This window comes from Podarcis muralis, chromosome 5 (assembly GCF_964188315.1).
Source record: "Podarcis muralis chromosome 5, rPodMur119.hap1.1, whole genome shotgun sequence".
NCBI classification, from domain to species: domain Eukaryota; kingdom Metazoa; phylum Chordata; class Lepidosauria; order Squamata; family Lacertidae; genus Podarcis; species Podarcis muralis.
This window is the reverse complement of record NC_135659.1, coordinates 101,293,952-101,320,394: the sequence shown is the minus strand read 5'-3', so window position 1 is coordinate 101,320,394 and position 26,443 is coordinate 101,293,952. Positions and strand designations below refer to the sequence as shown.

General features: G+C 53.1%; 1 protein-coding gene across 1 annotated transcript; it reads right to left on the bottom strand.

The window, feature by feature from the left end:
• Window positions 1-795: 795 nt before the first annotated feature.
• MMP9 (matrix metallopeptidase 9) lies at window positions 796-16,051 on the bottom strand. Its single transcript, XM_028735712.2, has 13 exons — window positions 15,814-16,051; window positions 13,413-13,651; window positions 12,377-12,525; window positions 12,045-12,176; window positions 11,117-11,290; window positions 10,075-10,248; window positions 8,864-9,037; window positions 8,478-8,633; window positions 7,512-7,767; window positions 6,067-6,206; window positions 4,225-4,375; window positions 3,236-3,339; window positions 796-1,346 (listed from the first exon to the last, which is right to left on the bottom strand). Exons 1-13 carry the CDS (start codon window positions 15,967-15,969, stop codon window positions 1,237-1,239), a joined length of 2,115 nt encoding a protein of 704 aa, XP_028591545.2. The 5' UTR covers window positions 15,970-16,051; the 3' UTR covers window positions 796-1,236.
• Between the last annotated feature and the right edge of the window lie 10,392 nt (window positions 16,052-26,443).

The window sequence follows — 26,443 nt, the reverse complement described above, 5'->3', positions numbered from 1 at the left end:
TCTAATTTTAAGCTGGTTACACTTTCCCCCCATAAATGATGGACTGGCTGCCGCCGCTGTTGCTTATTGTATTTTAAATTATGTTTATTATATGTGAAAAAGCGATACGCTATATTCTGGAAAGGGTGGGGGCTGCTGGATCCGGCCAAAGACTCCTTTAGTCCTGTTCTCACAGAGGCCAAGCGGATGCTCAGAAGGAAAAGAGGAGACGGAGAGGAGATACGATTGCTGTTTCCAGAAATCTGAAGGGTTGCCACATGGAAGAGGGAGCAAGATGGTTTTCTCCTGACGCAAACTGACAGGTTCAAAGGAAAGGAAGGAGAGTCCGAGTAAATATCAGGAAGAACTTTCTTACAGCAAGAGCTGTTTGACAGGGGAGCAGACTCTCCTTCCTTGGGGATTTCGAAGCAGAGGTTGGGTGGCCATCTGTCAGGGATGCTTCTGTTGAGATTCCTGCATTGCAGGGGGTTGGACTAGATGACCCTCGGGGGTCCCTTACAACTCTATCATTCTATGCTTCTATGATTTATTTAGACACCATGTCGGTGAGCAGAAGGGAGCTCTTTGCTACCAGAACTGGAAGCTGAGGCAAGCAGGGCACCCGCCCTCCTTCTGATAGGAAACACTCTGCAGGGGGTTATAAATGAAGGGGGGGGGAAACCAGGAGAGCTGCTAGCTAGCAGCATTTGCAGCACTGAGCTAGTGTTGCTTCCCAGGTGTCCGGAGCCCCTTCCAGCCCCCCCGCCCAAAATCCCACCCTCTGCACCACTTCATAAGCAGACAAGAGGCTCCAGGTGGGGCAGGATTTCCTTTATTCAGAAAGTGCAAGATGCTGGAGGTCCCACAGGAGGCAGTGTAGGCAGAGGCAGTGGGAGGGTTGAAAGCACCCTCCTTCTCTTCCCCAGGGGGGGTCTTTGCCACAAGTCCATGACCAAGCAACACACACGCACACAACAGGCAGAGAGCCTCTCTGTGCCAGCAGCCTGGCTGCCTGCACCCGGCGAGACTTTTGCAAGGCACCTGGCTCAGGCTGGCAGGAGGTCCGTGTGCCCCGGGAGTGGCACAGGGTGGCTGGAGAGTCCTCTTTGGGCGGCAGTCGAGCAGGGCGCCAGCATCTCCTGGGCACAGCCTCCCAGGTTGATCTGCTGGTCCAGGCTGGGGCGACAAAGCTGCGTGAGCGACTGCCCTAAAGTCCCACTGCAGGCAGAGGAGGGTCCCAGCAGCCCTCTGGCAAGCTTACTCTTCCGGGCATTTCAGGACATCGTACTTCAGGTAGCCCACTCTGTCCACCTGGTAGCGTGGGGTCACCCGCCAGCAGAAGGGTCCCCGGCAGAAGTGGTATTTTCCTGGAAGCAGGAAGGAAATTGGGGGGATGGTTATCGAAGGGGTGCCAACATCACCACTGGCAAAGGAGGCAATATGCCCGAGGCTACCCAAGGAGGGGCAGCTGGGAAGGGCCTCTGGAGGGGAGGATCCCAAGGAAGAGACAGGAGATCCAGTCTCACATCTGCAGCTTTAATAAAGCCACGCGTGGCAGTGTCCCTTGCCCACTGACATCAGGCGGGAGCCGCCTCTATGCTGTTTTCTGCACCTGCCCAGATGTTGAGAAAGTCAATGCGAGAGTTAATCTGTCTTTTAGCCTATTGCTATTTTAACTTTCCCAAAGTCTTAAATATCACTGTTGGTTTTTCTTATTGACAATGTCATTGCTTTATCTTCATAAACCGCTTTGAGGTTTCTTTTACAATCAAGCGGAGTTTAAATTTTATGAAAAATGAATAAACGGGAAGGGGGTCGAGGGGAAGCTCTGAATCTGACTGGGGTAAAAGGTAAAGAAGGTAAAGGACCCCTGGACGGTTAAGTCCAGTCAAAGGCGACTATGGGGTTGCAGCGCTCATCTGGCTTTCAGGCCGAGGGAGCCGGCGTCTGTCCACAGACAGCTTTCCAGGTCATGGGGCCAGCGGGACTAAACTGCATCTGGTGCAACAGAACACTGTGACAGAAACCAGAGCACATTGAAACGCTGTTTACCTTCCCACTGCAATGGTACCTGTTTATCTACTTGCACTGGTGTGCTTTCGAACTGCTAGGTTGGCAGGAGCTGGGACAGAGCAACAAGAGCTCTGTTGTGCAGATTCGAACTGCTGACCTTCTGATTGGCAAGCCCAAAAGGCTCAGTGGTTTAGACCACAGCACCGTCCCACTGGGGACAGAGCGCTTGGAAGGAGAGCTCTACCCTTCCCCCTACCTTCCCCCCAATGTTAATGGCACCGCCCACCCCAGAGCTGATATTTACCTTTCAGGGTCAAACATACAGGTATTTGCCATGGGCTCCTCTATGCCTTCCACCACAGAACAAATAACACCTGGTGGGGAGCATGAATTTCATCCCCCCCCCCCAGTGCCAGGATTCTGGTCCAACCCAGCCACCCCCACCTGCCCCATGGCTGCCTACAGAAATCCCAGCAAGGAGCCTCCAGCAGCTTGCCCTCTTTAGGCCTAGAGCAGAAAAGTTTGCTCTGAGCGTTGATGGGAAGACAGAGGCTGAACCTTGCGCAGGGGCTCAGGTGAGTGGAGCAATTCCCACCCCCACCTGAAGAGGGAGCTCCTGCAAGGCCATTAAGGCCAGAGTCCACATAAGGTCAAGAGAGGGGTCAGCAACCTTTTTCAGCCGTGGGCCGGTCCACCATCCCTCAGACCATGTGGTGGGCCAGACTATATTTTGGGGGGGAAATAGGAACGAATTCCTATGCCCCACAAATTACCCAGAGATGCATTTTAGATAAAAGGACACCTTCTACTCACGTAAAAACACCAGGCAGGCCCTACAAATAACCCAGAGATGCATTTTAAATAAAAGCACATATTCTACTCATGTAAAAATACACTGATTCCAGGACTGTGCATGGGCCGAATTGAGAAGGTGATTGGGCCACATCTGGCCCCCGGGCCTTAGGTTGCCCACCCATGGGCTAAGGCGATAGTTTCATTTTGGAGTCTTTAAGATCAAATTTCGGTTTCCTGTTAATTATGAATGTATGCTTTATTTTTTACTTTCTTCTGTAGAGAGACAGAGCATTTCAGCCTCTCAGCAGGACACCAAGAAAAGCTCCGCAGAGCACAGTCTGGGAATTGGGCTGGTGGATTAGTCTTGAACCGCCTCCTGGCAGTGCTCTCCCCCCCCCCCAGTCACACGAATTCTAAGCCCATAGCTGCCCCTCTTCACCCTCCTTACCTTTAAAGTGGAAGATATTCTCAGAGTCCAGTGGGACCCCGGGAAAGAGGCTGTCCGTGTAGTGTGGAGAGCCTTTATCCGCTCGCTCAGATTTCACATCCAGCCTGGAGAAGGAAAGCAAGACTGAGGAAGGCTTTCCCCATGGTCCACCTCAGGCCTCCTCCTCCCCCCATGCCCTCTTCGCAGGTCTGGTCAGTGCTGGGGTGGGCACGGTGCCCTTTCAGTCCTGACAACACGGGGGGCCAGGACGACTCCTGATGGCTCAAGGATGACCCATGTTGAGGCCAGAAATGAGCCGTCCCTATCTGTCGCTGGCTTTGGAGATGATTGATTCAGTGGCAGGGAGAAGGGTGTTGTGGAGGAGCGCTTGTCAGGCAGGGCTGCTCATGCCATGGGGGCAGCTATGGGGCAGGCAGTTTCCCCTTCTCCATGTTCTGGGCCTGGCAGAGAAGCAACCAGCTGTTGCGTCCATCAAGTCAGAGCTGAGAAGGGGCGGTTCCTTCTTGGCCAAGTCAAACTGCAGGACTGGTGGTCCTGGAGAAGAACTGGCCTCTCTCTGATGATCAGGGGTCTGGAGACCTTATGAGGAACAGTGGAGGGGGGGAGTTAAGCCCCAGGAAGAGGACTCTGAGAGCTGATAGGACAGCCATCTTCAGATGGGCTGTCGCATGGAAGAGGGAGCAAGCTTGTCTTCTCCTGCTCCAGAGGGTACAACTTGAATAAATGGATGCAAATGACAAGAAAGGAGATTCCCACTAAACATTAGGATGGACTTTCTGAGGTCAAGAACTGTGGTTCCTGCAGGGGGCTAAACTAGATGACCTTTGGGGTACCTTCCCATTCCATGTTCTCCACCAGCCCCCGCTGCTCTCTGATCCTGGCCCACTGTGGCCAGGGAGGGAGGGGGGCCTGCAGGCAGAGGTCTGACCAGGTGCCCCCTTCTGCCTTCTCTCCCCTGCCTTCTCCGCCCCCCAGGATCCTTGTGGTACCTCCAGAAGTGCTCCCCACTGAAGATAAGGATTTTGCCCGGCTTCTCCTGCAGGGCCCCCACAATCTTCGGCACGTCACTCGGGATCCCCAGCTTCTCAATGTTCCGCGGTCCCAAGACTCTCGCCCCCTGGTACACCCAGAAGCGACGACCTGCGGAGGAGAAACAGCTTTTGCAACTTTCCTTGTTCACCCCCCGGCAGGTGTCCATCCCACGGATCTGTGGGAGGACCTGCAGCCCCGTCACAGAGGGCAGGTTGGCTAGAGAGTCCCAGGCAGGGGACCGTATGAGGCCATCTCCTCTGTGGCAGGAAGGAGAACGAGAGAGAGAGACTTAATGTCTGTTTATTCCTGTCACTGCACACTCTTTTTCCGACCTGCGATGAATACATTTATTTGCTCTCCTCCAGAAAGCAATCTCCATTTTGAACTGGACTGTGGGTGTTTACAATGTTTAAGGATTATTGCCAGCCTGATTTTCGTCACTGTATCTGCTGAATCCTGCAAGACCTCGATGTGCGTAAATCTCACCTTTTGATTGTTTACTTATTTGCCTGAAAGTGATTTCTTTATTAAGAGGGGAAAATAAAAAGGGAGAAGATAACCCGAGTCTGCCTAAAGCATCCTTGGATATTATAATTTTTCCAGAAGATTATGCAACCTTGTCCTAATAGCTTCCAGAGATAAGCTGCGCACGGGTGGCGATTTTAGCTCTGCTGAAATGGATATTTGCATTCTCACACAAGGTGAGAAAGAGGAAGGATCATTCCTAGATAAAATATCCTCTCCCAGTCATCTAAATCCTTCCAACGTGACCCTCAGACTCGTCCTGCTAGCAGGAATCTTCAGTCAGGTGAGAAGAGGCCCAGCCACTCTGCCCTGGGGGCACCAACAAGCAAGAGTTTTCGAGGTGTCCCTTGTGGGCTTCAGCACGTTCTCTGAAGCAGCCACAGGGGTTGTGGGCAGCTTCTGAGCATGGAGCTATGCAGAATAAAATTATCATTATTAATAATAATTTATTATTTATACCCTGCCCATCTGGCTGGGTTTCCCTAGCCACTCTGGGGCAGCTCCCAATAGAATATTAAAAACACAATAAATACATCAAACATTAAAAGCTTCCCTAAACAGGGCTGCCTTCAGGTGTCTTCTAAAAGTCAGATAGTCTGATGGGAGGGCGTTCCACAGGGTGGGCGCCACCACTGAGAAGGCCCTCTGCCTGGTTCCCTGCAACCTCACTTCTCACAGGGAGGGAACCACCAAAAGGCCCTCGGAGCTGGACCTCAGTGTCCGGGCTGAACGATGGGGGTGAAGGCGTTCCTTCAGGTATACTGGACCGAGGCCCCTTGGGGCTTTAAAGGTCAGCACCAACACTGAACTGTGCTCATAAATGTAAGGTAAAGGGACCCCTGACCATTAGGTCCAGTCGTGGACGACTCTGGGGTTGCGGCGCTCATCTTGCTTTATTGGCTGAGGGAGCCGGCGTACAGCTTCTGGGTCATGTGGCCAGCATGACTAAGCCGCTTCTGGCGAACTAGAGCAGCGCACGGAAACGCCGTTTACCTTCCCGCCGGAGCAGTACCTATTCATCTACTTGCACTTTGACGTGCTTTCAAACTGCTAGGTGGGTAAGAGCAGGGACCGAGCAACGGGAGCCCATCACAGGGATTTGAACCGCCGACCTTCTGATCGGAAGTCCTAGGCTCTATGGTTTAACCCACAGCACCACCCGTGCCCCCCTCAGAACTGTATTGGGAGCTAATGTAGGTCTCTCAGGCAAAATCTTCTTTGCCCTGCGTTTTTTACCCATTTCCACGTGCAGCCACGATGTGGAAGCCACTCACCAGAGAAGAAGTAGGTTTTCTTTGTCTGTGCATCCTGGATAGCAGCATCAATCACATCTGGGAGGGCCGGCCAGCTGTCCTGGATGCGGAGGGGGCCCACAATGGCCCCCGTGCCAGACACTGGCTTCTTCCAGTATTGCCTGGGAAGGAGGGAAAGGTCTCTGTGAGCAGGAGCTGGAGAAGGAAGGAAGGAAGGAAGGAAGGAAGGAAGGAAGGAGGGAGGGAGGGAGGGAGCCTCCATCCTGGCTCTCCAGTCTCCACCAGGGTCGGCCAGGTGTGTAGGAAGGCAGGGGGACTCCTAGGGTCTGGCAGGTAGGTGGGGTTGCCAGTGAAGAGAGCTGTGGGGGGGGGCAGCCCTAGTCATAAGAGCCTAAGAACAGAGGAGGAGCCCTGCTGGGCCAGACCAAAGGGGGCCCATCTGGTCCAGCACCCAGTCAGATGCCCCAAAGCGAAATCCACAAGCAGGTTTTGAGCACAGGAGCAATTCTCTCTTCCTGCCGTTTCCAGCAAATGGGATTCAGAAGCATCCCTGCTTCCTGTGGGAGGGAGTTCCCTATGAGCTGCCTGAAGAAGGACCTTCCCTTTCTCTGTCCTAAATCTCCCAATGTTCAGCTTCCTTGGGCCACAAATGAAAACACTCACAAAACTCATTATATATCATTTCCCAGAAAGCCTTTACCTCTTTATAAGTCAAATAGAAAATGTTTTAAAATACTTTTGTTGAAAAACCAGAAGCCTTTTTACTGGGTCTGGTGGGTGAAGAGATACCAAGGGGAGAGAAAAGGCTGATTATGGACACAACAACTGCGGCAAGAATTATTTTAGCCCCAAAATGGAAACAACATGGAGAAAGAATGGCAGGTAAAGATGATGGACTTTGCAGAACTGGCAAAGCTGACAGGAAAAATCTGAAACCAGAATAATCAAGGATTCCAAAAGGACTGGAGTAAATTTACACAATATTTGTAAGGTCACTGTAAGCAACTAACATCACTAGCAGGGTTGTCTGAAGATCTGTAATGAGAATTCCCCCCCTTTATATTTATTTAAATTTTGAGGTATTTTGTAGTTAGAATTGGAAAACGTACAAAATGCAATGATAAAAAAAGTTAATTTTGAAAGCCATGAGGCAGAAGGGAAGGAAGTGGACAGGCTGTGAAGAGCCAGGGACGTCAAGTGGAGTGTTATGATGTGAACATATATTATAAAATGGAAAATAAATAGAAATTATTTTTAAAAAGAAGAATGAAAACGCTCACAAAACGCCCACTTTTAACTGACAGCCCATCTCGCAATGAGAATGACTCACAGTTGCAGAGCTGGAACTCATGAAGAGCCCTCTCATCCCTGGCTGAGGGGCACAAAGCCCGTGTGTCCCCCTCTGTGGGCTCACACAGCCCTTTGCCCCATTCCTGCCCCTCCACTGCCCTCCTCCTGCCACTCACCCGTCCTTGAAGAGGTGCAGCTCCTTCTTGATCTCGCTCACCCCGTCAAATTGGGGGATTTTGCAAGCCTCTCCTGAGCGGCCCGCGGAGGTGGTCTCCACGACAGTGGTGGCCTCTGTGACTGGGGTGGTCTCCGTGGCATCCTCGTCCGTGCTGGAGCCGTCGTCATCGTATTCCTCGGTGGTTTGGTCAGGGTCCTCGGGGCTTTGAGTAGTGGGGAGGGTGCCCACCGTGGGTTTCACGCCCGACCCTCTGCCTAGGAGTGGGAAGGCCAAAGCATTTTCAAGGGTCTGTATACCCATCAGAAAGACCACGAGAGCCGAGATGCCAGGGTGACGGGCAGGGGAAGGTCAGGCCACAACAGGCACCCAGGCATCACAGAGAGATCTCATATAGTTTATGGATTGCATTATTTAGGGTTGCCATATTCCGAAGAGCAAAGAAGAGGACGCTACGACAGCCATTCAAAGCAAATACAGTGGACGCTTCGGTTGTGAAGGTGATCCGTGCGGGATGCGGGATGCGCGTTCGCAACCCGCAGCATTCACAACCCGCAGCAGTGCATCTGTGCATGCGTGGGTTGCGATTCGGCGCTTCTGTGCATGCACGACACCTGAAACCCAGAAGTAACCCGTTCCGGTACTTCCGGGTTTCGGTGGGTCCGCAACCTGAAAAAACGCAGCCTGAAGTGTCTGTAACCTGAGGTATGGCTGTAAATGCAATTTGTCTCCAATTTTTCCCCTGAAAAAGAGGATGTGTTCTGGAAAAAGAGGACACATGGCAACCCTGCATTTGTTATATATCTCCTATTATATGTTTTATTTATTTATACATTCCTCCAAGAAGAGGAGCTACTAAGGGAGAGCAATGGGGCACAGGAAGGCTTTCCCTCTTTACATTCTGGCCCCCCTTCTGGCTGGCTGAGCAGGGGACCCCCAGCGAAAGCCGCCCCAGCACCCCACTCACCATAGAGGGACTGGATCCCAGCCACGTCGTCCGAGTGCAGGTGGAAATCAGCCAGGTAGGTGTACATGGGGTACATCAGGGCCTCCCGCACGTCGGAATGCTCCAGGCCCAGCGAATGCCCAAACTCATGTGCGGCAACCAGGAAGATGCTGTACCCTGGAAGGCAGGAAGGAGATTGTGGGTGGGGGCTGCAGGTTGCAGGGCTCAGCTCTCCCTCCACACCTCCCTGCCCCCACCAGGAGGAGGAGGAGGAGCAGGTCCCATGACCCTCCCCCATTTGGCCCAGCATCCCACAGGCATCTGGTTGAACCACCTGAGAACATTAGCCTCCTCTGGTGTTCGGGCGCTCTCCAGGCTGGCTCATGCGCCAGAGGCTCAGAGGGTACCTTTGTCAGGGCAGAGGCCCCACTTCCTCTCGGTGTCGTAGTTGCTGGTGGTGGCGCACCAGAGTCGCCCGTCCTCTCGCCCCTCGGAGGTGCAGCTGCTGTAGCTCTTGCCCAGGAAGGTGAAGGGGAAGACGCAGGGCTCACCCTGGGAGTTCCCGCCAATCACGGCTGTGTCTGCAGGGAGGCAGCTGGTGAGCGTTCGGCCCAGCAGGGATCCCTTCTCCCCACCCAACTCCCATGGGGCTTCCCACACAGCACCCCACCCGCCTGGGAGCAGCGCACCAGCTGAGCATGGCAAGAGGGCAGTGGGGCATCACAGTGGGGCAGGGAGGTACCCTTCTCTGTCTGACGTGGTTGCTTTCTTCTGTATGGCAGGAAGGGACCCATAGGCAGCCCCACAGCTCAGCCCTGAGGGCAGCTGGCCCCGGGTGCAAGCCATTTTGCCAGCCCTGCACCCAGAGGGGCTTGGGAAACCCAGCCAGATGAGCTGGGTATAAATAATAAAATTATTATTACTATTATTATTATTATTATTCAGTGTGACCCACATGGCCTGCTAGGATATGGGTCCAGCAGCTCCAGGACCCATCAGGGCCAAGGTTGTGACTTCTGCCTTCGACAAAATGACCTGTGGGGACCCTGTGGCTCTTTAGCTGTGATTGCTGCAAAAACCTTCCTCTTCTTCCAGGCCCTTGGCTAATTAAACAACTTAGTTCCTGTGTGTGTGTGTGTGTGTGTGTGTGTGTGTGTGTGTGTGTGTGTGTTCTTGTTCTTGCTTCTGTTTGTTACAATGTTAGCCATTTCCCCCCTTTTATATTGTAAACTGCCTTGTGATATTCAGATGAAGGACCGTATAGAAATTTAATAAACGATAATGAATGAATGAATGACACAATTTAGCCGTGATTCTTGCATTCCAGGGGGCTGGACTAGTTGACCCTCTGGGTCCCTTCCACAACCCCATGAGTCTTATTCTTCTTTAGCTGCGATTTCTGCCTTGCAAGGGGCTGGACTAGATGAGCCTAGGGTGTCTCTTTCAACGCTACACTCCTGTGATTCTCTGGCTCAGCTCTGCAAGAAAGAGTGCCTCTGTGCGCATCCAGAGTGCCTTTCCCTAACCAGTGAGCCCCTCTGCCCTTAGGGACTAGTGACGGGTATATACTAGACAGATCCCGCCCCTGGCACCCTTCTTGAAATGAAACTGCCTGTACCTCTGTTGGGGCAGAATCCGTACTTCTTGTCGCGGTCGAAGCTCTCTGTGGTGGCGCACCAGCGGTACCCATCGCTGCGCCCCTCAGTGGTGCAGCTGTTGTAGGTCTTGCCCAGGAAGGTGAAGGGAAAGATGCACTTCTCTCCGTCTGCGTTGCCTCCGTAGGTGAAGAGCACTAGGCAGCGCCAGGGAGAAAGGAGCGTCTTGAGCCGGCCAGGCGGGGGGAGGAGGGGCAGACTTACATTTGGGGGGCCCTGAAAGCTTGAACTGTTACGGGGGCCCCTTTGCAAGCAGCAAGCAGGTCTGCAGAGCAAGAATTCTCATAGCTAGGAACCGGAAAGGAGATGTAACCCCGACTAAACTGGAGCAGCTGTCGAAACCATTAAGAGTTTGCAGAATTCGCAAGGGTGACGGGGAAATGAAGGGATCGGACTGAACAAACACTTATGAGGGAATGGGACATGTATAGAAAGTATCTCAGGGAGCGCTGCAAAAATCTGAACTTGTTGGCAGGCAAGTGGAGTGACTTCTGTGGGAAAGTAGGGAATCGTAGAAACTTAAGAGAACTAAGATGTATTTTCATTGATAAAGATAAGTGTGACAAACCGAAAATACTAAAGACCCATCCTAGGGTGATGGGAAGTTGCCATAGAAGATACGTACTACGAAACTATTATATCTTTTTGTAATGTGTTAAAAAAATATTGACTGTTTTCTTTTTGGAATCAATAAAGTAAATATATATATACATAAAAAGAGAACCACCTTCTTCAATGGAATTGTTTACAACAACTTTCACAGCCTCTGTGCTATTGACTTGCAAGCATTGGGATTGTTGAAATATATGCCACACACAAAATTAATCAAATTGACCTGAGCGACTCAAATTGGGTCTACTACACCCACAATTTTTCAAGCAACATGGAGTGAAGTCTCTCCCTCTGGGGCCCCTCTGGGGCCCTGAAGCTTCATTCACTTCCTAGTAGATCCGCACTTGGGGGCCTCCAGCCCCCCCAGCCCCCCTCCTTTCCCTGGCCACTCACATTCACTGGGGCAGAATCCATACTTCTTGTCCCGGTCGAAGTTGGCAGTGGTGGAGCACCAGGGCAAGTTGTCCTCGCGCCCCTCGGTGGTGCAGGTGGAGTAGGACTTGCCCTCGAAGGTGAAGGGGAAGTGGCAGTTGGCGCCGTTGGCATTCCCAAACCGGGTCTTGACCACTGCTCAGGCGAGGGAAGAAGCGGGTCAGGACAGGGCAAGTCACCCAGAGATATAACAGCATATACAAAACCCCACTGCATTCATATATGGGTTATTATCTTGTACAGTATAGAAATTCATGGATTTGTTTTATGCAATCTCAAAGTTGTGGGTTCGAGTCCTGCGTTAGGCAAAAGATTCCTGCATTGCAGGGGGTTGGAGCAGAGGACCCTTGTGGCCCCTTCCCACTCAATTCTGTGATTCCATGATGAAAGGGGGGAAGGTAAAGTTAAAGGGACCCTTGACCATTAGGTCCAGTCGTGGCCGACTCTGGAGTTGCGGCGCTCATCTCGCTTTACTGGCCAAGGGAGCCGGTGTACAGCTTCCGGGTCATGTGGCCAGCAGGACTAAGCCGCTTCTGGTGAACCAGAGCAGCGCATGGAAATGCCAGGGACCGAGCAACGGGAGCTCACCCTGTTGCAGGGATTCGAACCACCGACCTTCTGATTGGCAAGTCCTAGGCTCTGTGGTTTAGGCCATAGCGCCACCCGCATCCCTGATGAAAGGTGGTATACAAGTTTAATAAATGGCTTGAAATGAATAGCCCCGAGGGGACAGCCACAAAGGTATTTAAGCAGGCATCCGATGGCCATTGGTCAGGGATCCTTTGACTGGACTCCTGCACTGCAGGGGGTTGGTCTAGATGACCCCGGGGTTCCCCTTCCGGCCCAACAATTCTATTTGGGGACGAGGGGAAAGCAGCGGCCCACTCACCAACGCCCGTGCCCAGGGTCCAGAACTCGTCGTCGTCAAAGTGGGCATCCCCACTGTAGCGGTCCTTGCCAGGCGGGAAGGCGTGGGCCAGGAGACCGTCCTTGCCGTCGAAGGGATAGCCGTCCCCGTGCTCTGCGGGGGGAGACAGGCAAATCCATGAGGGGAGGTCCGAGGCTCAGGACAAGCAAGAGCTCCAAGAGGCGCCCCTGGGAGGCAGCTTCTGGGGTTCCCACCACGACCCCCGCAGGCACCGCCCTATGGGGAGCTGGTGTCCTTGGCTGCTCCCTGCCCCCCTTCCCCTCTCCATTCAGGGGGGCGAGGCCGGGGCTCACCTTCCGTCCCGAACATAATGAGGATGTCGACGTCCCCGCTGTCCCGGCGCGTGAAGGTGAGGGGGGTCACGTCGCTCCACACCTTGAAGGCCCTCGCAAAGGCGTCCTCGATGATGGAGGAGTCCAGGTCGGGCGAGTAGTTCTGCACCCTGGGGAAGTGAGAGCAAAGTCAGGACCCACCGCCGCCAAGGGGGAGCCACGGCATCGCAGGAGGGCTGGGGGTGCCGTCTAGGGCAGCAGCTCCCAAACTCCCACCTCCCCCGTCCATAAACTCCTCCCCAGCGCCCCCTACCCTATTTTCAGAATAGCAGTTTGCATGACTCACAAAGGTGTGAGTGTGTGTTGCTTTGTTTGTTTTATTATGTTGCGTATCTTGCGATTTTATACTGTCAACCGCCCTGTGATCTTCGGAGAAAGGGCGGTTTATAAATTTAATCGATCAACAAATAACACAAACAGATTCCAAACGGTAGCATTTAATTGCACGTTGGTTCAAAACGTTCAAAACATTTGTCCGAAAGCAGTTAAAACTTTCGAGCTCCACTGCTGATGAACTTAATCCAGCGATACCAGCTTCCAAGGGTTTCTAACTGGAATAAAATATTGGGGGGAGGGGAGTAAGCCCCGCCCCACATAACCAAGCACAAGACGCGGCGCATGCACACCCTAGGAATGGCAAATATTTTATTGGGGGCCGAAGGGACCTCGGCCCCTAGGAGTTGACTGCTAGGTCAGCTCCTCGAAGTCGGGTCAACATTTGCACCTCCAGCGCCCCCCTGTCGCCCCCTTGCCTCTTAGCGACCCACTGGGGAATCCCGCCCCCCGGGCGGCACCGCCCACTTTGGGAACCGGGGAACGAGGGCGGGCCCCGTCCCTTTCTTGCGCAGGCTGAGCTCTTCCAAACGCGGAGTTCCTGCTCAGATGTGCGCAGAGGCGCAGCTGCCCTCGCCAGAGACCACCCTGCTGCCGCCTCTGCTCTCCTTCTGTGCTGAGAAAACGACCCTGGGGGGGGGGAGCGGTCCCCTCCGGGACTCACCGGTAGGTGATGTCATTGTGGTCCCACTTGAGGTTTCCCTCGAAAGTCTGGAAGGTGCCCAGATCCGGCACCCCGCAGCGAGGAGCCCGGATGGCTTCCATGGTGGGGGCGTCCAGCCGCCCCGTCTCCGGCAGGCCCAGGCGCTTCTGCATCTTCTTGAGGGCAGAGTCCAGGGTGACCTGGCCGCCGCTGGAGCCCGAGTTGGGGTCTTGCAAGTACCCGAAACGCTGGAGGTAGCGCTGGGGGAGAAGGAAGGAAAGAGCTGTGAGCTGAGATTGTCTGGGAGCAGAGAGAGAGAGAGAGAAGGAGGAGCACACGCAAAAGCAGCTGAGAGTCTGGGGCCACTTCTTAGAATCACAGAATCATAGACTTGTAGGCTTGGGAGGGACCTCCAGGGCCCATCTAGTCCAACCCCCCTGCAATGCAGGAATCACACCTACTCTGTATCCGTTTATATTGAACTCATCCACTTCTAGCAGGCCGTGTGGATCTCTTTCCCACTGGAGATGCTCAATGGGCAGAGCATCCCTAGAAAAATGCTCCCCACCCTCTTCGTGAGGGAAGAGGCTGCTGCTGCTGCTGAGCTTGTGAATGGGTCACTCAAGGAACAGGCTTGTGACCAGCATCAAGATTTGTCTTAGTTAATGGCGATTGATTGAAAACATTTCCCACAGCAGTCTGCAAGGGGGCTCACGATGCCTCTCTCCTAGTCTGGATGTTGCGAATTAAAACTGCTCTCTCCCCAGACAGAGACTTGCATATCTTGTAAGGATGGCCCTTTGGGCATCTTGAGGGTGATTCAAAGCGGGCTGTGGCCCAGGAAAAGTTTCTTCTCCCACCTCATATCTGTTTGCCTCCTAGGTCCCACAACGCCCTTTGTCGTTTCCGCTGCAGCAAGCGGGTTGGCACAGCAGCTGCCCCTCTGGGATCAGTCGCCTCCCTGCAGGGGTGCATTTGTGTGTGAAGAAGACCCTCCCAGTAAGAAGGAGCTGCCCTTGCTGGGAGCACTGGGGAGGGTGCTCCCCTGCCTCCCTTCCCTAGGTTGCTCACTGACTTGATATCCCGCCTTCCACTCTCCTTAAAGAGTTTCAAAGCAGCTAACATTCTCCTTTCCCTTCCTCCCCCACAACAAACACCCTGTGAGGTGAGTGGGGCTGAGAGACTTCAAAGAAGTGTGACTGGCCCAAGGTCACCCAGCAGCTGCATGTGGAGGAGCGGAGAAGTGAACCCGGTTCACCAGATTACGAGTCTACCGCTCTTAACCACTGCACCACACTGGCTCTCCACATCACCACCACACTGGAAGAGAACCTGAGGGTCATCCAGCCCAACCCTTGCAATGCAGGAGTCAGAGCTACCTTCACATTTACTCTGAAGCAAGCTGTCCTCTGGAACCCCTAAAAACTCCAGTTGGTGAGCCACTGGCAGGTGACTCAGAGAAACCCCATTACTTATAAAGAAAGAGGAACTGGGTGCAGGTGCCCAGATGCATGAAAGGCACGTTTGCTTAAAACTACCAGGGATTTAAGGCACACGGGTGGTGCTGTGGGTTAAACCACAGAGCCCAGGACTTGCCGATCAGAAGGTCGGCAGTTCGAATCCCCTCAAGGGGGTGAGCTCCCATTGCTCGGTCCCTGCTCCTGCCCACCTCGCAGTTCGAAAGCACGTCAAAGTGCAAGTAGATAAATAGGTACCGCTCCAGCGGGAAGGTAAACGGTGTTTCCGTGCACTGCTCTGGTTCTTAGTCCTGCTGGCCACATGACCCGGAAGCTGTACGTCGGCTCCCTTGGCCAATAAAGCGAGATGATTGCCGCAACCCCCGAGTCGGCCATGACTGGACCTAATGGTCAGGGGTCCCTTTACCCTTTACCTTTACCAGGGATTTATACACCCACACACGGATCCAGTCTGCCCTCCTCATCTCCTTTCCCCAGCATATTCTCACATGATGCACCCTGTCTTCAGCCAGACTGGTCCTGAGCCTCATTTCTCCGCATCCCACCAGCCCCATGGTCTCGCCAAGACTAGTCTGTCTATCTCTTGGCTGGGTGGGGGGCAAGAATGCCTCATAAGGATCAGAGAATTGTAGAGTCAAAAGGGGTCCCGAGGGTCATCTATTCCAACCCCCTGCAATGCAGGAATCTTATGCCCGGTGTGGGGCTTGAACCCACAGCCCTGAGATTAAGAGTCTGATGCTCTGCCAACGGAAGTCTCCCGCTCTCTCAGTTTGATCAGACCATCTAGTCCAGCATCCCAGGATCTGAGCCCAAGAGCAGAATTCTGCCCTCCTGCAGTTTCCAGCAACTGCAGCCCTGTCTGAGTTCCTAATTGCCCCAACCCAGAGCCGAGATCCAGACACTCAGGCTAGGAGACCCCACTCCCAGGAAGCCTAAGAACTTACAGATGCCAGCTCCCGGTCCGAAGCGTTCCTGACCACGTCCCCAGGGAAGGAGATGACCAGAGGACCCTTGTCCTGGAGGGGAGCAGCCCAGCAGCTGCAATGCAGGGACACCCAAGTCAGGAGCCCAAAGAGAGAGGGAGTCAGGAAGGACCCCATGGCGACTCAGCTGGGGAAGGAACTCTCTCTCTCTCTGTCTGCCTCTCTGCCCCTGTTCTCTGCCTCTGGCGACTTCTGCAGCAGAGAGCTCTGCCTGGGCCATTTATATTCTGCAATATGTTGGGGGGGGGAGGCGGAGAGAGGAAGGGGGGTGAGTCACCTTCTGCCCCAAGAGTCACTCACTCTTTTCTGGGCAGAGGAGGAAATGCAAAGCCAGGTCCTTGGGGGGGGGAGGGGGGGGGAATGTGCCACTTCCTGGGGTGTCTCAACAGTTTGTTTACTAAGCCCACAGGAAATGTGAAATCCATTGAGGAAAAGCAATGCGGTTTCTGGGGTGGGCGAGGAAATGTCTGGAAGGTGCCCATCATTTGGGAGGGGGGCATGTGCCCTCCCTCACCCTGCTCAAGAGTCCTTGAACCCCTTGCCTCCAGTGGATCCTGCCCTTCCTCCCACCACATCCCAAAGGCTTGGACTAAAAGCCAACTAATAACAATAAATAAATCAGCATCAGATTTGGGGGGCACCCCATAAGAGGCCTCACAGGAAGGGCTATAGTTCAGTGGTAGAGCCCCTGCTTTGAATGCAGAAGCCCCCAGATGCCATCCCTGGCAGCACCCCCAGGTAGGACTGGGGCATAGCACTGCCTTAAACCCTGGAGAACCGCTGCTGCCAGCCAGTGCAGGCAGCTCTGAGCCAGATGGAGCGAAGCAGCTTCCTGGATTCCTTACTTAAGCAGGGCAGGGAGGTGTCCTCACTTGCCCTTCCAAGCAGGATGGTGGAGCCCCCCTCTTTTCAGTCCATGAAATGGCAGGCAGGCTGGGGTGGTGCCTCGCAGCACCTAATCCATGCTGCTCCTTGGAACCCTTCTGGCAGCCTCCGGTGGCCCCAGGAGAGCTGCCCTGTCCAGGCGTCATTTCCAGCAAGGCTGCTGTCCTCAGATGCCCCTGGGCCTCCCTTCGCAGGGAGTCAGACCCATAGTCCAGCCAGTTCAGTGTTCTCTCTACTCCTGGGCTTCAGATAACGGACAATTTCAGATCTACCGGCAGATATTGGACCACCTGAGATGTCACAGCATCAATAGGCAGAGGCAATAATAATAATAATAATAATAATAATAATAATAATAATAATAATAATAATAATAATCTAATTGCACCTTAGGTATTGAAGCTAATACATTATCCCACTGTCTGGGTAATAATGATAGGTGATGTGATGACAGAAGTAGCCCACCTTCGGGAATCCTGGCTCAAGAACATCAGAACACGAACGTAAGAACAACTCTCCCCTCCTGGGGTTTCCAGCAACATCTGGCTGGGTTTTCCCAGCCACTCTAGGCGGCTTCCAACAGAACACTAAAATACAATAACCTATTAAACATTAAAAGCTTCCCTAAACAGGGCTGCCTTCAGATGTCTTCTAAAAGTCTGGTAATTGTTCTTCTCTTTGAGATCTGGTGGGAGGGCGTTCTACAGGGCAGGCGCCACCACCGAGAAGGCCCTCTGCCTGGTTCCCTGTAACTTCGCTTCTCACAGTGAGGGAACCGCCAGAAGGCCCTCGGAGCTGGACCTCAGTGTCCGGGCTGGACGATGGGGGTGGAGACGCTCCTTCAGGTATACTGGGCAGAGGCCGTTTAGGGCTTTAAAGGTCAGCACCAACACTTTGAATTGTGCTCGGAAGTATGCATGGATAGAAACTTCTCTTGCACCCACACAGGACTGGCTTCCTTGCCGTGCCGTAGGTTCTTTGAGCTGCGGATCTGGCCCTGCAGACGCAGCCCTTGCCCCTGTCCTGGCATCTCCACAAACAGTCCAGTCACCCTCACAAATCGTGAGAAGTCAGGCCTTCCCAGGAGACACACTTCCTCTCAGTAGCAAGAACAGTCTCCCCCTTTCCCTCCTCCTCCTTACAGGTATATAAGGCATAGTGACAGAGCAGCGCTCTGCATGTGCTCAGAGTCTCTCCCCACCGATGCCACGGAATGCATGCTCTGGAGTGGAAGGTGCTCGCGATACGTGGGCAAAACTGACAAGACACGGAGCTGAACTCCTCTCCCATCAGGTCTTCCCTTTCATGGAACCACAGAACTGGGTTTGGAAGGGACCCCTAAGGGTCCTCTAGCCCACCCCCTGCAATGCAAGAATCCCTGGAGGATTCCCACCCAAAACCTGCGAGGAAGGAGAGTCCACCACCTTCCCAGGTCATCTGTCCCACTGTCAAACAGCTCTCAGAAAGCTTTTCCTAGCGTTCTTCTCTACCAGCCGGAGCCGCCTCGCAGGGGTGATGTGAGGAGACCTCATCTCACCTTGTGGGACCCAATGTGCCAGGGTGAAGCACTGCACTTGGGGGTCCAGCACTGGGCTGGGTCTGTGGTGGGGTGTTTTTTCTGGACAAGAGAGCACCATTTTCACCTATAGCCCAGCCTTTCTCAACTTGTGGGTCTCCAGATGTTGTTGGACTACAACTCCCATCACCCCTAGCTAGCCAGAGCTCAGGGATGATGGGAGTTGTAGTCCAACAACATCTGGGGACCCACAGGTTGAGAACCGCTGAGTCCTACACCCAGCCAGCCCACCCAAAGGTGCTGTGTGTGGCATGGAAGACATCTCTTGGCTTGTGGTGTCTCTGTCCCTTCAGGAAAGGTTCTTGGGGAGCGCCAGGGAGGTTCAGCCGAGGGCTGAGCTCTGAGGACAAGGTGCCATGGCCTGCGCACATGTCTGTTGAGGGCGGTGGCAGCGGGGGGGGGGCGGTGATCTGTGCTAGGAAACCCTCTGCCTGTTGCTTCACAGCACAAACCTGCAAGAGCGGCAGGAGGACAGAGTGTCCGAGGGAGGGAAGCGGTGCTGATCCTGCACATGGGGAACAAACCAAACACACCGGCAGATGCAGGCAGGGGGGCAGGGGGCAGGCAGCCCCTAGCCCAGCCTCTCCCTGACGCCCTCCGGACAGCTGGGCCTGCAGCGTCCTCCAGCCCTGGCCAGCATGGGGGGCACAGCAGGGCAGAAGAGAGAGCCAGCCTGGCCTGGTGGTTGGAGTGCCAGAATTGGACCTGGGAGAGACCTGGAGCTCACGGGGGGGGGGGGGTGACCTCTTTTGGCCTAACCCACCTCACAGGGCTGTTGTGGGGATTAAATGAGGAGCGGGGGGGACCATGTAAGCCACCTCCAGCTGGGATAGAAATGTAATGAGCAAATAAAATAAATAACAGCTGTTGTGATTCCTGCATTGCAGGGGTTGGGCTAGAGGACCTCTATATACCTTCACAACTCTACAATTCTATGCTGCTTCAGCAGCACATATCCCGAAGCTGGAACGATACAGAGAAGGACACGCAAATTCACAAAGCGTTCCGTATTTTTACGTTCTTGGGGCTAGATCTGCAGATCCTATGGCTTTGCAGCCCTGGCCGATTAACATCCTTCCCCCTTTTAAATGTGTTTGTGAGTGCGTGTATGTCTGTGTGTTGTTCTTGTTTTTATTATGAATTTTGTGTTTTTATCTTATATATCTATGTTGTGACCCATCCTGAGAGGATGAAGGGTGGTATACAAATTTAATAACTAAAATAATAGTGATCATCATCTATGGAAACCTCTGGAGCTGACTCGACTTTCCCCTGTGACTTCCAAGAGCAAGGAATCAGCAAGGGAACCTTTGGACGGCACATCTGGACGCTCCTGGTTCTGGCCGAGAGAAGGCAGTGGACTCCCAGAGGGTGTGTCTCTCCGTCAGCAGCACAGAGGCTCCAGCCCATGACTCTGAGAGCCCAGGCAGCATTCCTTGGCCCTCACAGAGCTGTTTTTGATGGTGATGCTTGTAGCAACAGGCTCGGAGGCCCCAGATGGACTTCCCCTGCCCTCAGCCTAGACAGCGTGGGTGAGGATCCTCCGTGTGTCGGGGGGGGGGAAACCCAAGGGGAAGGGGAGGGACAGCTGAGAGAGATACTGCCGGGGGCGTCTTTGCATCAACATTCGGAAACGTCTGAACATCAATCCGTCCATGAATGCGTGTATTGTAAAGAAACATCAGGTGTTTTATTTCCGGTTCCTTTCCTTCAATCGGGACATCGCAAGAAAGATTTTTAGAAACTTCACTTATTAGCATTCCTAGGAGAGTTCCTGGGATCTAATTTAGTGCCTTTTAAGCACCTATTTGTCTGCATCCACTCAGCACTTCATGTTCTGCCTGGAGAAAAGAGATTTGGACAAATTCATGGAGGAGTGGAAACAAAATAAAGAAATTCCTTCCAGTAGCACCTTAGAGACCAACTCAGTTTGCTATTGGTATGAGCTTTCATGTGCATGCACACTTCTTCAGATACACTTCGCATGCACACAAAAGCTCATACCAATAACATACTTAGTTGGTCTCTAAGATGCAACTGGAAGGAATTTCTTTATTTTGTTTCGACTACGGCAGACCAAGACGGCTCCCTACCTGTAACTAGAACTCTGGAGGAGAGGGAGAGCAATGGCTTCTGGCCACGATGCCTCAGCTCTCTGCCTCCGCAGTGCAAGGTAGCAAGGCCTCTGTATGTCATTTGCTGCAAACCACAGGAGGACGGAAGGATCAGATCCTGCATGCTGGTTGCCCATTAGGGCATCAGTCAGCTTCTGTGAGAACAGGGCGTTGGACCAGATGGGTTTCCTTGGGCCTGATCCATCCAGGTCGGTGGCCATCACTGCCTCGTGAGAGTGACTTTCAAAGTTCAACTATACAGTGGTACCTCGGGTTAAGAACTTAATTTGTTCTGGAGGTCCATTCTTAACCTGAAACTCTTCTTAACATGTTCTTAACTTTAGCTAATGGGGCCTCCTGCTGCCACCACGCCACTGCCGCACAATTTCTGTTCTCATCCTGAAGCAAAGTTCTTAACCCGAGGTACTATTTCTGGGTTAGCGGAGTCTGTAACTTGAAGCGTCTGTAACCTGAAGCGTATGTAACCCAAGGTACCACTGTATTGGGGAATGATTCATAATGAATTGAAAAAGATGTTTAAAAGTACTTTCCCAAAAAAAAAACCCAGAGCCCTTTCTGTTGGGGATAATTCAGACTGAAATTCCCTGGTGTCAAAAAAGGTTATTTATGTATGCTACTACGGCCGCCCGTGTTTTGTTAGTCCAAAAATGGAAAATGAGCCAGGTCCCAACTAAAGAAGAATGGCAACTTAAACTGGTGGAATATGCACAGTTTGCAGACTTAACATATAGAATAAGGGGACAAGAAGAACATACGTTTAGAGAAGATTGGAAAATGTCTATTGAAGATATGGGAAATAGTTGTGTCCAGCTGAAAACACTGGCAGCATTAAGATAAATTCAACGGTGTAGATAAGCTTTGATGGATGCAATAATGGAATACTGAATGGTCTAGTTTTTTAAAAATATGCAGGGATTATTGAAATGTAAAATGAACCATGGAAAGAGAAGAGCAGAACTCATTGATATTTTAAGGATGTAAAAATGAGTGTTTTAAATTGTAAAACGGAAAATTTAATAAAAATTATATACAAAGTTCAGCTATGCCCTGCATGAAAAAGTGCCTCCTTTTATCCAGTTTCTTTCCCGGTTTGCCATTAGCAGTGCAGGCACAAACAACTGCCTGTGCATGAAGGTCTGCTGCTTTGCGTTCACTGGGGGGCTTTGCAAAATCTCTCATGTTCTCAAGAGAGGCTGAGCAGCCAGGTCCGACTCTGAGCTGTTGAGACACCCTTTCGAAGGATTTCCACACTCACTTCCCACATGAGATCACCCGCAGCCTCTCAAGATCCTCAGAGTCTATATATGGTCCCAAAACCAAACCCATGACCCAAGTCTTCTTCTTTGTCACCCTGAGTCCCCTATAATTAATCACCCTCCCCTGAGCCCCAGAACCACTTCTCTGTTTGGTGGAACAGCAGATGAGGAGAGAGTCCAGGAGGAGAGGGCTGCAGGGTCCCTGTGGGGGGCTCTCTTGCAGACCCTTGCGAATTGGAGGGCCCTTGCTAGCCGGAGGGGTGGACAGCTTGGAGAACCAGGCTAGATTTATCAGAAGCAGGTGATTCCACAAGGTCTCCAGCCACCCTAAGAACGCGCTCAGCCTTTCCTCTCCCCCTGGCCAGGTTGTGCATGAGTCTGCAGATTCCCACAGGCCGAAAAGGGAAGAGGGCTCAAAAAATCAGCTTCCACTGCCTCTTGAGTCACGGCAGCCAGTCTCTCTGACACATGGGTGTTCTCTGGGAATCCCCACCCGCCGCTGCTCCCTCTCTCTGTGTAGCAGGACCCGTCAAATCCCAGCTGCTCCAGGAGCAGGAGAGGACACAAATGCAGTTGTGCAACAACCCTTCTCTCCAACACCAGAGGCAGCTCTTGTGCAGCAGGGCTGGCCCATTCTGAAACACCCGGCCATCACCCACAGCTTTGTCCAGGGCTGGAGAAGGACTCTTAAAACCCTCACCCCACACACCCACCCCACGGCTAGAGAGGTCCAGGCATGGGTCTGAGAGGTTCTGTTTTGGTCCTACCACTTTCCCTGGGAAAACCAGATGTTTTCTGCTGAGTCGGAACAAACATCAATTGGGACAAAGAAATAACGTCTCGGACCCATGACAAATGAAGTGTGGATGAGCCCAAGTTTTGGGGCGATACCATTTCGGGGCGGCTCCAGTTTCAGCATGCGGGAGGCAGGGAAGACGCCCCCTGGGTTGCAAAATCGTCATTGTTGTATGCCGCCTTTCCATAGTTAAAGCCACGCTCAAGGCGGCTAACAACACAACAAGATTTGCATAGTTACAAACATAACAAAAGTCAGACGCAATAGAGAAAACACAACAAAAAGCACGCAGCCAAACTGAAACGATTTCCACATAGATAATAAGAAGATACAAAAATAAAGATACAAATAATAATAGCAAGAACAAAACCAACAAATGTGATCTCTGTGCAGCTGGTGGAGGGGAGAGATGTCAAGCTGCAAAAACCTTCCCAAGCTATCACAGATTTGTGAGCCATCCCAAAAAGGTGAGCCATCCCAAAAAAGGAGGCAGCTGCAGCAGCCCCCTCCTCCTGCTGCCCTCCAGAAACAGGACCGGGAGGGACCAGCCCCCAGGAAGGACATCTTTGCCTCCCTCTGCAGAGGTCAGAACATGAGGGGAATGAGGGCCCCCCCCCAGGCCCTCTGGAGCATGGAAGGGCTCACCTACCTGGGGGAGGGGGGACTGCCTTCCTGGCAGGCAGTGGGGTCCATTTCCCAGCCAGGGCTGGGCTTGAGCCAAGAGCCAGAGGAAGTCAGCAGAATGTGAAAGTGACGCCAGCCCAGGACGAACATAGCTCAGGTTGCCACATCAAAGCCGGCCTGGGCCAGGAGCAGGTCGTGGTGCAGGAGCCCGGCTGAGGCGCCTGCTGCTCAGCACCAGCCACAAACGCCTCGTCCCGAGGGGCACAGAAGAGGCCGGGATCCTTCCTCCAGCATCCCCCAAAGCCCCCCACTGATCCCCAGGTCCTGTTTCCGATCTCTAGGAAGAGCTTAAGGAATAGGTTGGGATTGGTGTGCCCACCGTGGGGCTGGTGATGTCAGCCTGGTGGGGAGGAAGGGGCAGCAGTGGACAGAGCAGTGGAGGCACGAGATGCTCACTGCCCACGGCCACAGCAAATCCACCATCGCTTCTGGGGAGAGAGGGAGGCTTCCTGCTTCCATGCACAGAGCGCATGGCTCCTGCCAGGCTTGGCTCTGCTCACAAGGATTCTGAAAGGTGACTTTGCCTCTCACACACCCATTAGGGGGTTCCCTGCAAAAGCAGGTCATGGGCTCAAGTCCAGAGAGCCTGATATCCCCTATCTGTGCCCTAGCCCAGCCCCCTTACCGTCCCCCTCCAGGGATAGTCCTCTTCAGCTCCACTGAATTGTTTCAGCTCCATCAGAGGCCCCTGGAACACCATCTAATCACACTGTGTGAGATCAATTTTGGATGTTTTAGTGACAGGCTGGCAATCTGCCCCCTTGATCCCTGCCCATCATAGTTTATCAAATGCCCTTCGCCTTGGAAGGGGCAGCAGTGAAGCTCCTCTTGAAGAAGCCCTCTCTGAATCCATAGGTTTTGAGGAAACTGCTGTCCAGCCTCTAACATCCCCTTCCTGGACGAAGGGAGGTCAAGATATGCCTGGAGGAAGCAGAAGAGCCACTGCAGTCTGGTTTCAGGCCCAGCGTTGGCACCAAAACAGCCTTGGCCACCCTGGTTGATTGCCTTTACTGGGAAACAGGGCGAGTGTGACTCTGTTGGTTCTCCTTGACCACAGACTCCTTCTGGAGCGACTCAGGGAGGTGGGAGCTGAAGGTCCAGTATTACAGTGGTTCTGTTCCTACCTATACAGTGGTACCTCGTGTTAAGTACTTAATTCGTTCCTGAGGTCCGTTCTTAACCTGACACTGTTCTTAACTTGAAGACCACTTTAGCTAATGGGGCCTCCCGCTGCTGCCGCGCCGCTGGAGCACGATTTCTGTTCTCATCCTGAAGCAAAGTTCTTAACCTGAAGCACTATTTCTGCGGAGTCTTTAACCTGAAGCGTATGTAACCTGAAGTGTATGTAACCCAAGGTACCACTGTAGTTGCTAACAGGAGGCTGCTGCTCAGTCCCATGGCTTTTGAGTTGTGGGGTCCCACAAGGGCCTGGCCTGTCTCCTATGCCATTCCGTATGAGACCCCAGGGAACTGTCCTCCTTGGATGGGGAACACAGCACCACCAATATGCTAAGAGCAAGCAGCTCTCCCTCTCCAGTCCATTAAGATCAGGAGAGGCTGTGAAGATGCTGAGCCGGGGTTTGGGAACAGTGAGGAGCCAGAAGGGGGCTGATAAACTGACGTTGACTCCTGATAAGACAGAGGTGGGCCCATGCGGGGTTCCCAGGTCCAGGAGTGAGGTGTCCGACCTGTTCTGGAAGGGGCAGAACTCCTCCTGAAGGAACAGGAGCCTAAGGCAGTTCCTGGATTCTAACTTGTCACTGGAGCCTCAAGTGGTTTCTGTGTCCAGGAGTGCTTGTGCCCAGTTTAGGCTGGCTCACCAGCTCTTCCTGGACCTCAGCTGTCCACGCTCTGGTGAGCTCCCAGCTGGACCACTGTAATATGCTCTGTGTGAGGCTGCCCTTGAAGACGGTCTGGAGGCTGTCGCTATGCAGAAAAACAGGGCAGCCTGATGCAAGCATGTGTCACTGGTTCTCAGAGCAAGGGACTGGCTAATTCAAGGCATTAGTAATAGCCCACAAGGCTCACAAGACTCCTTAAATGGCTTTGGACCCAAGGACTTGAAAACACAACTTCCCCAAAACCGACCATCTCAGGAGCAGCAAAAACAGGGGAATGCCCTCCTTCGTGAGGCATGTCTCTTCCTCACTGTGAACTCCTAGGAGAAATTTAAAGGCACATCTGTCTGCCCAGGGATGTGGTGGTTGAAAGTTCTGCCCCTGGCAACCCTGAAATCACCAAGTCTGAGAGCAGGTGACTGCTTTGAGGAGTTCTTAACTGTTTTAAAGCTATTTATTTGGAACTATTTTCCAGAAGTTTTTGTGGTATTGTTCTAGGATCCACAAGTTGGGCACCCTGGGCTCTATGGAGGAAAGTGCAGGATCCACGTTTAATGGAAGGGTCATTTGGCTCAAGCACTCGCAGTGCAGGAGTCACAGCTAAAGAACCCCTGGCACTAGTAAAACCTTGCAGCCCATCACACTGGCAATGCTCTCGCACATCGTGAACAAAAGGCATGAGGGGAGCCTCGGGGGCACTTCCCCAGACTCACAGAACCGGAGGTGGCGGGAACCCCCAAGGTCATCTAGCCCAACCACCTGCGGCGCAGGAATCACAGCTCGAGAATCCACGACTGGAGGCTTCCCAGTCTCTGCTTAGAAACCTCCAAGGAAGGAGAGTCCACCGCCTTCCCAGGGAGTCGGTTCCACTGTCTCCGCATCAGAAAGGCCTTCCTGCACAAACTCTTCCACAAGGGCAGGAGAAGGTACGGACACCTTGGGAAAGGCCTGAGGAGAGAGAGAGCTGCATGGCATGGAAAGAGCAGCAGAAGAGCTCAGGGGGCATCGCTGGACCACGGAAGGGAGGCAGTGCTGCTGGGATTGCTGGAACAGCCCCTGGTGGTGAATTGGTTAGAGTGGACCAGGATCTGGGAAACGAGGGTCTGCCTCCCCACCAGGCCAGCCGCTGCCTCTCACTCTGGCCTACCTCACAGGGTTGTTGTGAGGATAAAAGGAGGGGGGTAAAAGGCCACCCTGAACTTCTTGGAGGGAAAAAAGGTGGGATAGAAATGCAATAACATAAATAAACACACGATGCTCACGAGGCAGAACTTGCTGCAGGCAGGGGGTTGCTTGTCTCCAAAGCAGCCCCTGAATGCTCCTCCGCACGGAGTCTCCCAAGCAAGCAGCCCCTGTGAGGATGGATAACGCGCCTCGGATGACGATGTGGTCAGGGGTTGAATGATGGATGGATGAGGTCC

Excerpts from the sequence above, each read along its gene's own strand:
- MMP9 (XM_028735712.2), bottom strand. The coding sequence starts at position 15,969 with ATGGGGTCCTTCCTGACTCCCTCTCTCTTTGGGCTCCTGACTTGGGTG. Across the intron at positions 12,526-13,412 it reads CACAATGACATCACCTACCG|GGTGCAGAACTACTCGCCCG; the intron begins GTGAGTCCCGGA and ends TCACTTCCCCAG. Across the intron at positions 6,207-7,511 it reads CTGCACCTCTTCAAGGACGG|GCAATACTGGAAGAAGCCAG; the intron begins GTGAGTGGCAGG and ends CCTCCTTCCCAG.